The 15,000-nt window shown below is 42.6% G+C and overlaps 1 protein-coding gene across 1 annotated transcript in view; it reads left to right on the top strand.

Annotated features, from left to right (window-relative positions):
- The window catches only part of mst1rb (macrophage stimulating 1 receptor b), a 72,953-nt gene that overhangs the window by 30,397 nt on the left and 27,556 nt on the right, over nt 1-15,000 (top strand). The window contains 3 exon segments of the mRNA XM_048255549.1: nt 7,855-8,034; nt 9,381-9,480; nt 14,162-14,380. Coding sequence (XP_048111506.1) covers nt 7,855-8,034; nt 9,381-9,480; nt 14,162-14,380 — 499 coding nt within the window.

Below are 15,000 nucleotides of genomic sequence, written 5' to 3' on the forward strand. Positions count from 1 at the left end.
CAACAGTTCAGGCCAGATCCTGACAATACGGTCAGATTGTGCTCTCTCTCACACACACAGGGCTCTATCTTGCACACCAGCGCAATTGACTTTGTATACTCGCGCTTTTGTCTTTCCTATTTTGCAGTCAGCGCATATTACCAAATTTCCCTCACGGGATCAAAAGAGTATATATATTTATACTTATACTATTGGAATTTTCCCCTCCACAGGTACATAAAGCCCAACGGGGGCGTTTCATAAAAGAGGGGGTGTTCACGCTAAAACGGTCCCTGTTGATATTTTTGCAGTTTCAGAAAACAATTCCGCCACAGACCAGGAACCTCCTGGTCTAAAGTCATTGGCGCAAGTTCAGATGCTATTATAAGGGCGCATGCATGGCCACAGGCCTGCAGGAATGAATGCTATGCACACCGATCTACAGACAGCCTGTGCACAGACGGAAACATTCAAAGCCTTGATAATATTTGTCCGTTTCCCGGTTTTGTTTGTGTATTGGTCAACTAAAAGTTTAGTAGCCTATATAGTACATCTACATGCAATATCTTTACAACAACAACGTCTAATTACGACCTATTAATTTGGACAACTTTATACAGCCCTATAAAGGCTAAAGTTACCTTTAGTTTTGTTCCAATGTACCGTTGTGTATGGCTTTAAACATTGTGTGCACTTTAACATCAGCCTATAAGCATTATTCCAGCTGGGCGCTAAGGTTTTGACAAGCACCACAATTTTGCCTGCCACCTTGTTGTAGCCCATCTGAAATAACTCAAACTTTTCCATGTTCCCTCCATCCTTTCGTTGTTTTCAAAAAACGTTTTATATCCATGATGGCCTTGAAGGCTTGAGTTTGTGAACCGGCTTAAATAAGCTTATTATGTGCTGTTAACCAGCAACCATAGACAGTAAAAAGAAAGCAGCATGTAGCCTTGGCTACAATTTCTGTATTTGCTGCGTCCATTCATTGTTATTCTCTCCTGCTCAAACAAAAGTTGTGAGTGCATTAAGTTGATGATAACGTGTTTACAAACTCTACTTTACAGAAAATATTGTAAATAGCCTATTGTCATGCAGTTAATGGGATACTGTGCAGAGTTGGAAAGGTCAACTTAGAAACTGTTTCTGTTGCCTGATGGCAAGGTACAGCCGTAGCTTACACCTGCAGGAGCGCTTGCTTACGCTCGTGTTGGCGCAATGCACTTTGCTCTTCTCATCTATCTTGACGCAGTTCCCATTTCTCCAAACCATACATAATTACAAGGACAAATATAGCTGCAAGCAGCAATGAGGGGCCAAGCAGAAGGTTCAGCGGGCCAGATTTGCCATGTAAGTAAATGCCGTTGCATCAGACATATAGCCTTAACCCTAAGAGCGTGGGTTTTATTTAAACCAACGTACTCCACTGGGTGAGTTTTTGGGCTGCGTCACTAGCGTTCTACACTGACATTCTATAGTCATTATTAGGTGGCCTACAATCTATGCAGTGTTAGCATGGCCTGGGGCCTCATGTACAAAGACTTGTGTGGATTTCATACTAAAACATTGGGCGTGCGTGCAAACCTGAAAAAGTAAAGCGTCGCGACAACAAAAATCCTGATGTATGAAAACTGTAAATGCGCAGCATTCCACGCAGCTTTTCTTTGTACATCCCAATTAACGTGAAATTAAGCCGCACATGCACGAATTACACTCCACCCCTCTCCTCCCTCAATCACACTCATTTTAATATGCTAACTAGAAGGCCACTCGAGAGCGCAGACCTCCGCAAAGACAAAATGGCCTATCCCGCAATATTAATAACAATGAAAACTAGTTTGTGGATCCATACTCGAACCTGCTCCAAAGTTTAATAATTAAAATCATCAAATTAATAATAAAAAAAGTGCGGATGCGAGATAGAAGTGTTTATCCGACGAAATGGCAAGAATCTTACGTCTTTATCATCTGTAATTAATAACAAACAAAAAACAGTAGTGGCAGAGCGTAGCACTAGCAGTGGCAGCTATAGGGTCAGAGACTGTGGCAGAATTATTGGTCTGTCTGCAAGTAGGTGACAGGGTTCGCATAACTGGGTTTGATGCATTTGAACCATTACAACACAACTGCATTAATAAAAAAAAAACATTAAATGAATCGTGTCCAAGTAGGCTACCACGCATCGCGCACTCGAGGTGGAATAAACAAAGTCGATCCAGGCCACATCGCCACAACATTACGATTTCTGGATCATATCCCTATATTTGCACACAAGTGTGACAACAATAATGCGAATGCTTACTCGAGGAAAGTCAAAGTATCCTATGCAGTCAATCACACTAAGGGAAATAGCTTATATCCGCGCTTATTAGGCAGCCTATCTATTCACATGCATGATCCTGTCCCATATGTATTTCTTTCAAATGAAAACTATCGGATATATGAAGGGAAAACACTCGGCACATTTTAAGGCATGGGCAAATGCGTGAAGCCGACCCCATTTGTTTTGTGGAAAGCTCTTCAAAATCTGAAATGTTTGATAAGCCAGTCATCAACAATCGTAACCAAATATAAGCCTCTGTGTGTAGACTATAGGTTTCACATTCCCTTTAATTCTGATCCTCTAATAAGTCTACAGTTGTCATTAGATAGGTTGTTGCATAACTTAGTAGAATTTGCGCATGTTGTATGTCCATTTAAATATAGACACAAAGGCCTACTTTCGTATTTTTAATAACCCACGTTTCACAATATACTGTGCAAATAAAGGCCCTAGACTCGCGATCAACTAATGTTGTTGCTGCATTGCCTCTAAGTGTCGCCAACTGATGATACACATTGAAATGTGCGTAGGCCTACGCCAGACATGAAGTTTGCGTGGAGGACCTCACATTCTCACGTTCAAGTCAGCCTTCGCATCATCGGACGTGAGCTGAGAAGTGACGACGCAGCATTTTTGCGTAGCAAGCTTTGTACATGAGGCCCCTGGTCTGTTTTATTTCACGTGAATATTGCAAAGTACCACACACACACACATGCTTTCATCATGTGATCACATGTGTTGCATGCATGCACCTGATTACGCAAATTAAGTCGCGCTGACAATGTGTTACAATTGTCACGAGGATAACAGGACACGCGAATATCTCTGCTCTTACCTCAGACGGATGTTCAATGTCCACATCAGAGTCGTCATTAGATGTAAAAATAACCCTGATCTCTTCATCAGTAAGCTGACGCCTTTTCAAATGTGCCATGACTAATATTATTGATGAAATTGTATGGCGCCTGTAAATACTAACGATGAATGAGCGATGAACGATGAATGAACTTCGAGATGCGGTTGCTGTAATGTTTTGCATTTGACGGACTAGATGGATGAACTGCTATTGCCAAATAAAGCTGTGATTATAATGGGACAAGATAAAGATGTATGCGCATTTCTTGTGCGAAGTTTTAATGTCATGAATGTAGCAAACTATGTTTCCTGAGCCGTATGCGTTACTGAAAGCTACATAGCTCGTGGAATGAGCGATGTTTGTTTCCAGGATTTCATGGGTCATTTTGATTTTCATCTTATCAGTGGCCATGAGATTTGACTAAACACTGAATAACATCATCATTCAATTCAGAAAAATCACTAATTTTGCTTGTTTTATTGTGCTTGGTGTAATGACTGACATTCAGAAATATGGCAATAAATGGCAGTGAAGTTAGCAACATTTGTAGCCTCCTGTAAATAAACGTCTTTCCCAATACTTGCCACTTCGTGGATTTTGTCATGTATAGCCCAACCACACAATCATAATATAAACTAGATCTGCAAAATGTGGCATAACAAAATGGTAGTGGCAAAGTGATTTGCGAGTGACCATCTTTGACTTTGAGAATGTACAATGTCAGCCCATGTTAGCCAACCAGTGGTAGCCCATTGTTAAGCAGCAATTAGAATACTTATGTAGCAACATTCCAAACACAAAAGTGTGACGGATGCGCTTTTACGGATAGTTAACGGCCGTCACACACCAGTGTGACGGATACGTTCTTAGGGGTTAAAGCAGTCACAGCAAGTTCCATGCCATACAACCCAAGATTGGCTGAGTTACAAGGTCAAGTTTCACATCAAAACATAACTGATTTTGTGGGGCTGAACCAGGGCTGAGTGTCACCGCCCCCTCCCCAGCCAGCCCACCGCCGCGAACCCGCTTCTGCCCATCCCACCCGTCCCACCCTTGCACGCTACACATTAGAATGAACTAGATGGAACTTGCTGTCATCAGTTTCACATCAAAAATAAAAGATTGACTGAGATATGATCACACTTGCTGTGATTTAAACATAGAGGTCAACAATTGACATCATAGGGTGTGTTGAACTTCGGCTTGGCCCAAGGATTCCAATGATACCTCATTTTGCCATTGGTCAACAGGTCAAAAGTTACGATCTGTAAACACAAGTCCAACTTTGGCCTGTTGGTGGCGCTAGAGCGCTTGAGGTGCCGGCATGAAACTTGGTGAAATTAATTATTGGACTGTCCCCAATTAGTGTGCAAAATTGTATAACTTTATACCAGACGGTTCTATGGGCTGCCATTGACTTCCATTGCAAAATAATGCGCATCAGCAACTACTGGCCAAAATGCATTTTTGTCAATTACGGTGCCCCCTAGGGGTCAAATGTCACCAAATTTCTTGAGCGTCCTCCCGATGGGGTCTGAGGTACATGTACTAAATTTGGTTTTGATACATGAAAGCGTTGCTGAGATATGAAATCACTTCCTGTTTGGCGGCTTCGCCGCAAATTTCGTTTGGCTGGTACAGGTCAATGCTTCTGTCAATTGTTCCAGAAAGCAATGCACTCATCAGGCATGGTCTGAAGATGGTCTCTGCCAATTTTGGTGAAGAACAGATGAAATTTGTGACCTGCGAAAACTTGTACGTGTTTTTGATTAAATCCAATATGGCGGCCGAATCAATTACGATGACATCACAAGTTGGTTTGGTCTGCCTAAGGACCTCCAACAGTATTACCAGACACCACTAGTGCGTTTTAATTCTAAGCACAACTGCAGCTACAGGCAAAAAAGCATGTTTCTTAATTACAGCGCCCCCTAGAGGTCAAAGGTCACCAAATTTCTTGAGCTTCCCCCTGATGGGGTCATGAGTCCTTATACTGAGTTTAGTTATGATAGATGAATGGGTTGCTGAGATATGAGCTCACTTCCTGTTTGGCGGCTTAGCGCAAATTTTGATGGATATTACGGGTGAACAGTTATAGTTCGAAGATGAAAATCGATAACTTTTGTGCGGCTTGGTCTGAAGGTGTTATGTGCTAAGTTTCGTGAAAATCGGACAAACTATGTGAGGCGTGAAACTTTAAAAGGTTTTTGACAAAATCCAAAATGGCGGAAAATCCATCATGGCGGAAATTGACGTCATAGGGTGCGTTGAACTCGGCTTGGTCCAAGGATTCCAAAGGATTGCCATTTTTGGCAATTGGGCATACGAGTCAAAAGTTACGCGGTGAACGAACGTCCAACTTTGGCCTGTTGGTGGCGCTAGAGCGCTGGAGGTGCCGGCATGAAACTTGGTGCAATTAATTATTGGCCTGTCCCCAATCAGTGTACCAAATTTCACAACTTTTCACCAGTCGGTTCTATAGGCTGCCATAGACTTCAATGGCGGAAGCGTAATAATAATAGGGAAGAAAAGATAGAATCACTAAGGGTTGCCCTGCAGCTTCGCTGCTTGGCCCCCAAATATTGCTACACGAGGGAAATCAGTGTGGTGTTCGATGTGAAAAAATAGGTTTAAATCTAGCGTACAAATTTCCACGAATCAAGGATGTGTTGATGACATAAATTAGGAAATATTAGAAGACTTAATGAGACGTGATGTTGAACTGCATGCCAATGCCATTTAACCCAAATGCCCCAGCAGCAGCACGGGAAAGGAGAGCTTATTTGACAGATCTGTATTGTCTATAGTGAGGTAATGTTAGATTACATTGCAAAAATATAACCTTGTGATTCAGTGAGAGTGATCCCAAAACATCGGAAAGTGACATTTCTGTATTACAGGGGTGGCCAACCTGCGGCTCTTTGCCTCCTCTCGTGCGGCTCACGGCTGCTCAACTGATGTTCTCATTTCTCCTTGGATTTATAGTTTTTTATTTTTTGAAATAGCCTATATTTCTGGTAAATGAAAATGCTTTTCATAAGTTGATAGTATTGGCAATAGTTAGGCTGCAATGTTTAAATTAAAATAATTTTATTGTCATGTTATGGATAGAAGTCTAGCCCAATAGGAAGCAGAAACGTTTGTTTCTTTAGCCAGGTGTAATGCTACTGTTGCAATCAGGAAAACCCTGATGCTAAGAGTAAATAGAAAGAGGAACACGGACATTCAAAAGGCGGATTAATCTTTTTTGTAGGCTAGCATAACCCTTCTGGTTGATATGTCAACATAACCAAAATAAAACCGTAAAAAAACTGTTAGTTTGGTACTTGGTATGCCAGACTTAACTGATGCATAAAAGCTTCAAACCTGAACATTTCCCAAAGGCACTGACCTTTGCAAGTACAAGGTAAAGGTATGATACATAGACGTCAGTCAGAGAAGCAGACACTCGACGGAACATTTGACGGTCACATTGACAGCATATCAGTTGTTACATCAGAGCATTTCTCATGGTAATAAGTCAGTCAGTGAGGGGGAATGTGTGATGTGTGTCAGATATCTTTGTTGCTTGCTACTCATTCCTGAAAACGATCATTTGTAGCATCTGCCAAGTGTCTCATTTTAAATGAAGAAGAAGATGATTTAAATTGTAGGGCTACGTCGCTGTTGTGGTGTGGGCATCTTTTTTTGTTGTGCGGCTCTTTTGAGTTGTGTTGACATTTTTTTTGGCTCTTCATGCTGGACTGGTTGGCCACCCTGCTGTATTACATTTTGTCAAGAGGAAAAATCAATAGCAAACTGTTTCCAACTGACTATAGCGCTGTGAACTGTTCCTGGCTGCGCGCCTGGCAAATCCGCCATCATAATAGCAATCCGCTATGGAACAAGCGTGCCTGTTGTTAAAGGGAATGTGAGATGCTCTGATTGGTTTATTGCACGTTACGCCCAAACCCATGAGTAATGTAGCTACTCCAGACCACCCCATTTTAGATTTAAGGCGGGCTTAACAGTCATTAACCCGCCGGTAAAATAGAAACAGCGCCCAAGATCCGCCCACAAAGCAATTTGCACAAAGTCAATTGCGCTAAAGTGCAAGATAGAGCCCACAATGTGTGTGTTTGTGTGTGTGTGTGTGATATGTGTGTGTTTGTGTGTGTGTGTGTCAGGCTCTGCTTTCTCTCACACATAGAGTTTGTGTTTGTGCGTGAGTGATATGTGTGTGTGATATGCGTGTGTGTGATGTGTGTGTGTGTGTGTGTGTGTGTGTGTGTGTGTGTGATATGCGTGTGTGTGATGTGTGAGTGTGATATGTGTGTGTGATATGTGTGTGAGATATGTGTGTGTGTGTGTGATATGCGTGTGTGTTATATGTGTGTGTGTGTGATATGTGTGTCAGACTCTGCTTTCTCTCACACATTGCAGTGTGTTTGCGGTTGGGGAGAACGTGTGGTCCATCGTGTGTGTGTGTTTGCAGTGTGTTTGCGGTTGGGGAGAACGTGTGGTCCATCGTGTGTGTGTGTTTGCAGTGTGTTTGCGGTTGGGGAGAATGTGTGGTCCATCGTGTGTGTGTGTTTGCAGTGTGTTTGCGGTTGGGGAGAATGTGTGGTCCATCGTGTGTGTGTGTGTGTTTGCAGTGTGTTTGCGGTTGGGGAGAACGTGTGGTCCATCGTGTGTGTGTGTGTGTGTGTGTTTGCAGTGTGTTTGCGGTTGGGGAGAACGTGTGGTCCATCGTGTGTGTGTCCCAGCCGGTCAGTGAGGTGCGGGACGTGGTCCTGCGCGTCTACATCGATAAGTCGCACGTCCAGACCACCAAGATCTTTCGCTACAAGGAGACGCCCCAGATCACCGACGTCCGACCGGACTGCAGCTTCGATCGGTAAGACTGACCGTGTCCCGTCTGGAGACCTGTGTGTGTGATATGTGTGTGTGTGATATGTGTGTGTGTGTGATATGTGTGTGTGTGTGTGATATGTGTGTGTGATGTGTGTGTGTGATGTATGTGTGATATGTGTGTGTGAGATGTTAGATGTGTATGTGTGTGATATGTGTGTGTGATGTATGTGTGATATGTGTGTGTGATATGTGTGTGTGTGAGATATGTGTGTGAGATGTGTATGTGATGTGTGTGTGAGATGTGTGCGTGATATGTGTATGTGAGATGTGTGTGGGATGTGTGTGTGATATGTGTGTGTGTGTGATATGTGTGTGTGTGTGTGATATGTGTGTGTGTGTGTGATGTGTGTGTGTGTGATATGAGTGTGTGAGATGTGTGTGAGATGTGTTTGTGAGTGTAAACCAGAGTGGTGTCAGTGTGTGATGTTGTTCATGTGTGATGTTGTTTATGTGATGTTGTTTATGTGTGATGTTGTTTGTGTTGTTTATGTGTGGTGGTGTTCATGTGTGATGTTGTTTATGTGTGGGGATATTCGGTGATGTGCATGTGTGATGTTGGTTTATGTGTGATGTTGTTTATGTGTGATGGTTGTTTATGTGTGATGTTGTTTATGTGTGGTGATATTCGGTGATGTGCATGTGTGATGTTGTTTATGTGTGATGTTGTTTATGTGTGGGGATATTCGGTGATGTTGTTCATGTGTGATGTTGTTTATGTGTAAGTGTGTGTGTATGTGTGATGTTGTTTATGTGAGGCGATATTCGGTGATGTGCATGTGTGATGTTGTTTATGTGTGGTGATATTCGGTGATGTGCATGTGTGATGTTGTTTATGTGTGATGTTGTTTATGTGTGGGGATATTCGGTGATGTTGTTCATGTGTGATGTTGTTTATGTGTGAGTGTGTGTGTGTATGTGTGATGTTGTTTATGTGATATTATTTGATGTGCATGTGTGATGTTGTTTATGTGTGGTGATATTCGGTGATGTGCATGTGTGATGTTGTTTATGTGTGATGTTGTTTATGTGTGGGGATATTCGGTGATGTTGTTCATGTGTGATGTTGTTTATGTGTGGTGATGTTCAATGATGTTTATGTGTGAGTGTGTGTGTATGTGTGATGTTGTTTATGTGTGGGGATATTCGGTGATGTTGTTCATGTGTGATGTTGTTTATGTGTGGTGATGTTCAATGATGTTTATGTGTGAGTGTGTGTGTATGTGTGATGTTGTTTATGTGAGGTGATATTCGGTGATGTGCATGTGTGATGTTGTTTATGTGTGGTGATATTCTGTGATGTTCATGTGTGATGGTTGTTTTCATCATCAGTGGTTCCAGAATCACTATTGAAGGACAAAATCTGGACTCTGTGTACCGCACCATCATCCACTTCAAGCCCAACGAGATCCACCTGAAGCCAGTTTCCATAGTAAGACTTCAATCACCTGTCTCACCTGAGCCCAGTTTCCATTCTTTCACACAAGCCTACGTCACAGACCACTTGGAGGTGCAGAGTTTTGGTTGATTTGACCATCAGTTAACTTTAAAACAGGCTTACTTTGGATAGACAATAGCAATATATCATAGGAGTAATTAACGTCAAAAAATCTAGACTGGAGTAACTCAACATTTGGCACCTCCGACATATTTAAGCAATAAGCCCCGAGAGGTCGTAGGTTACACTAAATTTACAACAGCTAAGGGCCGTTAGGCACGGCGTGCTAGAGGAGTTGTTAGGCACGACGTGCTAGCGGAGTGCCTAAAACGCCCCTTAGCTGTTGTAAATTCAGTGTAACCTATGGACACGAGTGGCTTATTGCTTTTCTAAAACTGTTACTACATATCTGGCAAGATTTAATAAAATAAAGGCACAGCAACGAGAAATGTATGATTTATTCATAGATAATCATTCTTTCACCAAGAAATATATTTCTTCTATCTGAATGGTTGCCAAGCAACGTTGAGACGCAGCTACTTAAACTTTTGTATAAAGTTATGGTAGCGTAGTAATATAGAATAAAATGCGGTTAAGGTGTATGTTTATGCTGCATTTTACAACGGCATCGAATGTGATTCAGCCAATCACAATCAAGGACCGGAACTATCAGTTTTATGTAGCCTTCACATGCTATGGAAAAGATGATATTTTCTATTTGTGAACTGGTATTTACCAGTGTGTTGTGTTCAAGAGCTTTTGTTGTCGTACTGTAGGGAAATGAAAGATGGACTCACAGATCCGGACCTGTTATTTGGGTAAAACAATTTTAGATTGCTTAATTCATCTGCTACAGCAAGAAGATGATTTATCCAAACTCAAACGGTAAATAATATGCTGTATATTTTCTAGATCATGAAGTTAATAGAGCTACTAGAGCTAGTATTTCTGTTTTAGCTGCATCGCTAGGTATACCCTTAGCATAGCTGCATACGCCAGGTCTACCCTTATGTGAAGCATAGCTGCATACGCTAGGTCTACCCTGATGTGAATCATGGCTGCATAGGCTAGGTCTACCCTGATGTGAAGCATAGCTGCGTGCATACGCTAGGTCTACCCTGATGTGAAGAATAGCTGCATACGCTAGGTCTACCCTTATGTGAAACATAGCTGCATAATCTAGGTCTACCCTGATGTGAAGCATAGCTGCATACGCTAGGTCTACCCTTAGCATAGCTGCATACGCTAGGTCTACCCTTAGCATAGCTGCATACGCTAGGTCTACCCTGATGTGATGCATAGTTGCATACGCTAGCTAGGTCCACCCTTATGTGAAACATAGCTACATACGCTAGGTCTACCCTTATGTGAAGCATAGCTGCATACGCTAGGTCTACCCTGATGTGAAGCATAGCTGCATACGCTAGGTCTACCCTTAGCATAGCTGCATACGCTAGGTCTACCCTGATGTAAAGCATAGCTGCATTCGCTTAGGTCTACCCTTAGCATAGCTGCATACGCTAGGTCTACCCTGATGTAAAGCATAGCTGCATACCCTAGCTAGGTCTACCCTTAGCATAGCTGCATACGCTAGGTCTACCCTGATGTGAAGTAGGGGTGTAGCGGTTCATGTAGCTCGTATTGAACCGAAACGGGTATCTGAGGCGTCACGGTTCGGTGCATGAATTTACACGGAGAATACACGGTAAAAAAACATAAAACTCGTGTCGCATAATTAATGTCATGCGCGTTAATTACTGTTAAGTGAGAGTGAGTTCACGGGAGTTCTTTAGCGACACCTAACGCTAATCTGTAGCCTCGCCTTAGCTCTGAAGCTCTGATTAGCGCCCTATGTTTTTTTTCAGGTGTCAGGTCGCTGGTCGAAGTCAGTCAGTCAGAGATAGTAGCACTAAGGTGGCGACACACATTAGAGGATCCGCTGGTCTCTTCAGCAAGTTTGAGAACTTCAGTTACAGTAGTAAGAAAAAAGAGAGAGTGGTGGATAAAAACTGTGTGTGGCGTTGTTCAGCAGTTGTTGGGTATGTGAGTGGAATGCTACACATGTTGAAGCAATCACCTAGATGATGTAGGCTACCAATCACGAAATGAGAAAAAAAAAACTTCCCCGCGCTTCACCAGCCTTTGGATACACATACAAATAGAGCCAAAACCTATGGCTTAAATTAAATGATTTCAGTAATGACAGAAAGCCATGTAAATCGCGTGGTAATTACCTTTATGTTGGGGTAACTTGTAACTTCTCACATGAGGAGCTGGTATGTTAAGTGCATAGACAGTAAGTGTCATAACGCTAACCAGGCTAATAAACAACATGCTACGGTGAGTTAACGTCGAAGGGCAAAGTTATGTGACTTCTAGTTGTAGTCTGTTTATGAAATGAAAGGAGCAATTTCGTTTTTTAAAAGAATGCAAAATAGTGTGATATTTTCACAGTTAGTAGGCTAGATTATTACTCTACACACACTGAAAATATTGAGGCAAATTCTAGACCCTTCCATATACAACTAAAAACACAGATGTTGAAGGTCTTGCTTAAGTGGATTTTTAAAATCATTATTCTATGTAATTTGCACTTTCAGAAATAAGAGATGCTTTAGGCCTATTTTAAGTTTTATAGCTGATTGTCTTATTTTGTTTACAACTTACAGATGGAGTCTGGGTACTTATTTTACTGTTTACCCTACATCTTACACACTTCAGGCTGTTGCAGATAGCTCAGGGAAGAGACTGTATGACACTAGGTGGTACAGCCTGATACATGCACAATAAAAAAAAAAAATTGCTTTCTGCATTTTTGGTTTTGCTTTTCCCTCCATTGTACCGAACTCGTACCGAACCGTGATGTCCGAACCGAGGTATGAACCGAACCGTGACTTCTGTGTACCGTTACACCCCTAATGTGAAGCATAGCTGCATACGCTAGCTAGGTCTACCCTTAGCATAGCTGCATACGCTAGGTCTACCCTTAGCATAGCTGCATACGCTAGCTAGGTCTACCCTTATGTGAAGCATAGCTGCATACGCTAGGTCTACCCTTAGCATAGCTGCATACGCTAGGTCTACCCTGATGTGAAGCATAGCTACTAGGCTAATCATTTTGAAAAGTTCCAAGGATATCTCATCTCAGCAACTCGTGCATCAAAATATTCTACGAGCTGCCCAGTAAAAAATACCACATGACGGGGTGTTCATGTGCATTTTCCACGTCGGCTTTTGGTATACCATAATTACCATAGCATGTGAAGGCATGCCTAAAGTCTAAAGACATTATAGCTTGTTGTAGTTACCAAAATGATAGCCAAGGAGCCAGAAGAGAACACACATGGATGGCTATTAAAACGGTGCCCTCATTATACAAATGAACATGCTAAAATACTTTTATAACCCTTGAGCCAGCTCCTTACTATGTGATCTCCATGGTGATGCAACGTTTGTTTGCACCTCCAACAGCATGGCGTACCCTCAAATGCCCTCAAATGCCCACAAATATCCACAAATACCCTCAAATGCCCTGAAACGCCCACAAATGCCCTCAAATACCCACAAATACCCTCAAATGCCCTGAAACGCCCTCAAATACCCACAAATGCCCTCAAACGCCCTTAAACGCCCACAAATGCCCAAAAACGCCCATAAATGCCCACAAATGCCTGTATGTTTGTGTGAAAGAATAGTAACACTTTCCATAGTAATGCCTTAATCATTTATCTCACCTGAACCCAGTTTCCATAGTAACACCTAAATCATCTACCTCAGTTGAAGTCAGTTTCCATAGTAACAGCTCAATAACCTACTTCACCACAGGTGGATTGTGTGTGTGTGTGTGTGTGTGTATGTGTGTGATATGTGAAGCATAGCTGCATACGCTAGGTCTACCCTTATGTGAAGCATAGCTGCATACGCTAGGTCTACCCTTAGCATAGCTGCATACGCTAGGTCTACTCTGATGTGAAGCATAGTTGCATACGCTAGCTAGGTCTACCCTTAGCATAGCTGCATACGCTAGGTCTACCCTTATGTGAAGCATAGCTGCATACGCTAGGTCTATCCTGATGTGAAGCATAGCTGCATACGCTAGCTAGGTCTACCCTTAGCATAGCTGCATACGCTAGGTCTACCCTTATGTGAAGCATAGCTGCATACGCTAGCTAGGTCTACCCTGATGTGAAGCATAGCTGCATATGCTAGGTCTACCCTTAGCAGAGCTGCATACGCTAGGTCTACCCTGATGTGAAGCATAGCTGCATACGCTAGATAGGTCCAGCTCAACAGTAGTAACAGCTATAGTAACATCTCAATAACCTACTTCACCACAGGTGGATTGTGTGTGTGTGTGTGTGTGTGTGTGTGTGTGTGTGCAGTGATAGCATAGTGGCTAAGGAGCTGGGCTAGCATACAGTAGCCTGTAAAGTTGTTGGTTCAATCCCCACCTTCCACCGTTGTGCCCTTGAGCACTTAACCCTGAGTTGCTCCGGCAACGATGGCCCTTGAGCACTTAACCCTGAGTTGCTCCGGCAATGATGGCCCTTGAGCATTTCAACTTAAGTGGTGGGGTGTGTATATTGGGATACTTTGGATAAAAGCGTCTGCTGAACAAAAAAATGTATATGTAAATGTGTGTGTGCATGTGTGTGTGTGTGTGTGTTTTGCTAAGGAGTGTCTGGGTAAGGCACAGCCAACGCAGATGGAGTGTGTGACACCAGAGTTTCCGCATGACGAGTCGGAGTCGGGCGAGCTGACCCTTGACATGGATGGAGCCCGCGGGCTTTGGAGGGGAGACTTCCAGTACCACCCGTACGGCAGCCCCATCCCCTTCGAGACCGAGGGCCACATCCTGCGCCTGTACCCTGGCCTGGACGAGGTCTCCCTGCATGTGAGTGAGGGGTTATCATCTCAGGGGTGGAGTTATCACCTCAAGGGGGGGTTATCATCTCTGCGGGGGTGTTATCACCTCAGGGGTGGAGTTATCACCTCAGGGGAGGGATTATCATCACAGGGTCATCATGTAAGTGGGGGGACATGCTTGTTGATTAGATTACAGTTTTTCTTGATTGCTTTGATGCAACAGTCAACAGTCCACATTAACAACAGTTAACACACAGTGGCACTCATGGTCAAAATGACACACTTTGCCTGCAAAAGACAACACTCTCAAAACATTTAAAACACACAGCAAAAGCAGATTTTGCCATCAAGCAACACAACTTGTTGTCAAATCACTGTTCACTTTCAATCAATCATTACACACTGTCCAACAAAATGCAAAACACCACTCTCAAAATGAGGAGTTTCATCCTTAATGTCTGTGCCATTTCTTCTCATTTTTCTGATATCAGAAAAACTATGAAATGACAAAATGTATTAAATAAAAATGAATTGTTTTCATTCCTCCCAAGATGTAACTACATTGACATCTAGGACCTACAGTAAGCACCTGGACACATTTCATACACAGAACTACACCTTGATATTTTTCATTGAAATAGACCTACA

Source organism: Alosa alosa, chromosome 10 (assembly GCF_017589495.1).
Source record: "Alosa alosa isolate M-15738 ecotype Scorff River chromosome 10, AALO_Geno_1.1, whole genome shotgun sequence".
NCBI classification, from domain to species: Eukaryota; Metazoa; Chordata; class Actinopteri; order Clupeiformes; family Clupeidae; genus Alosa; species Alosa alosa.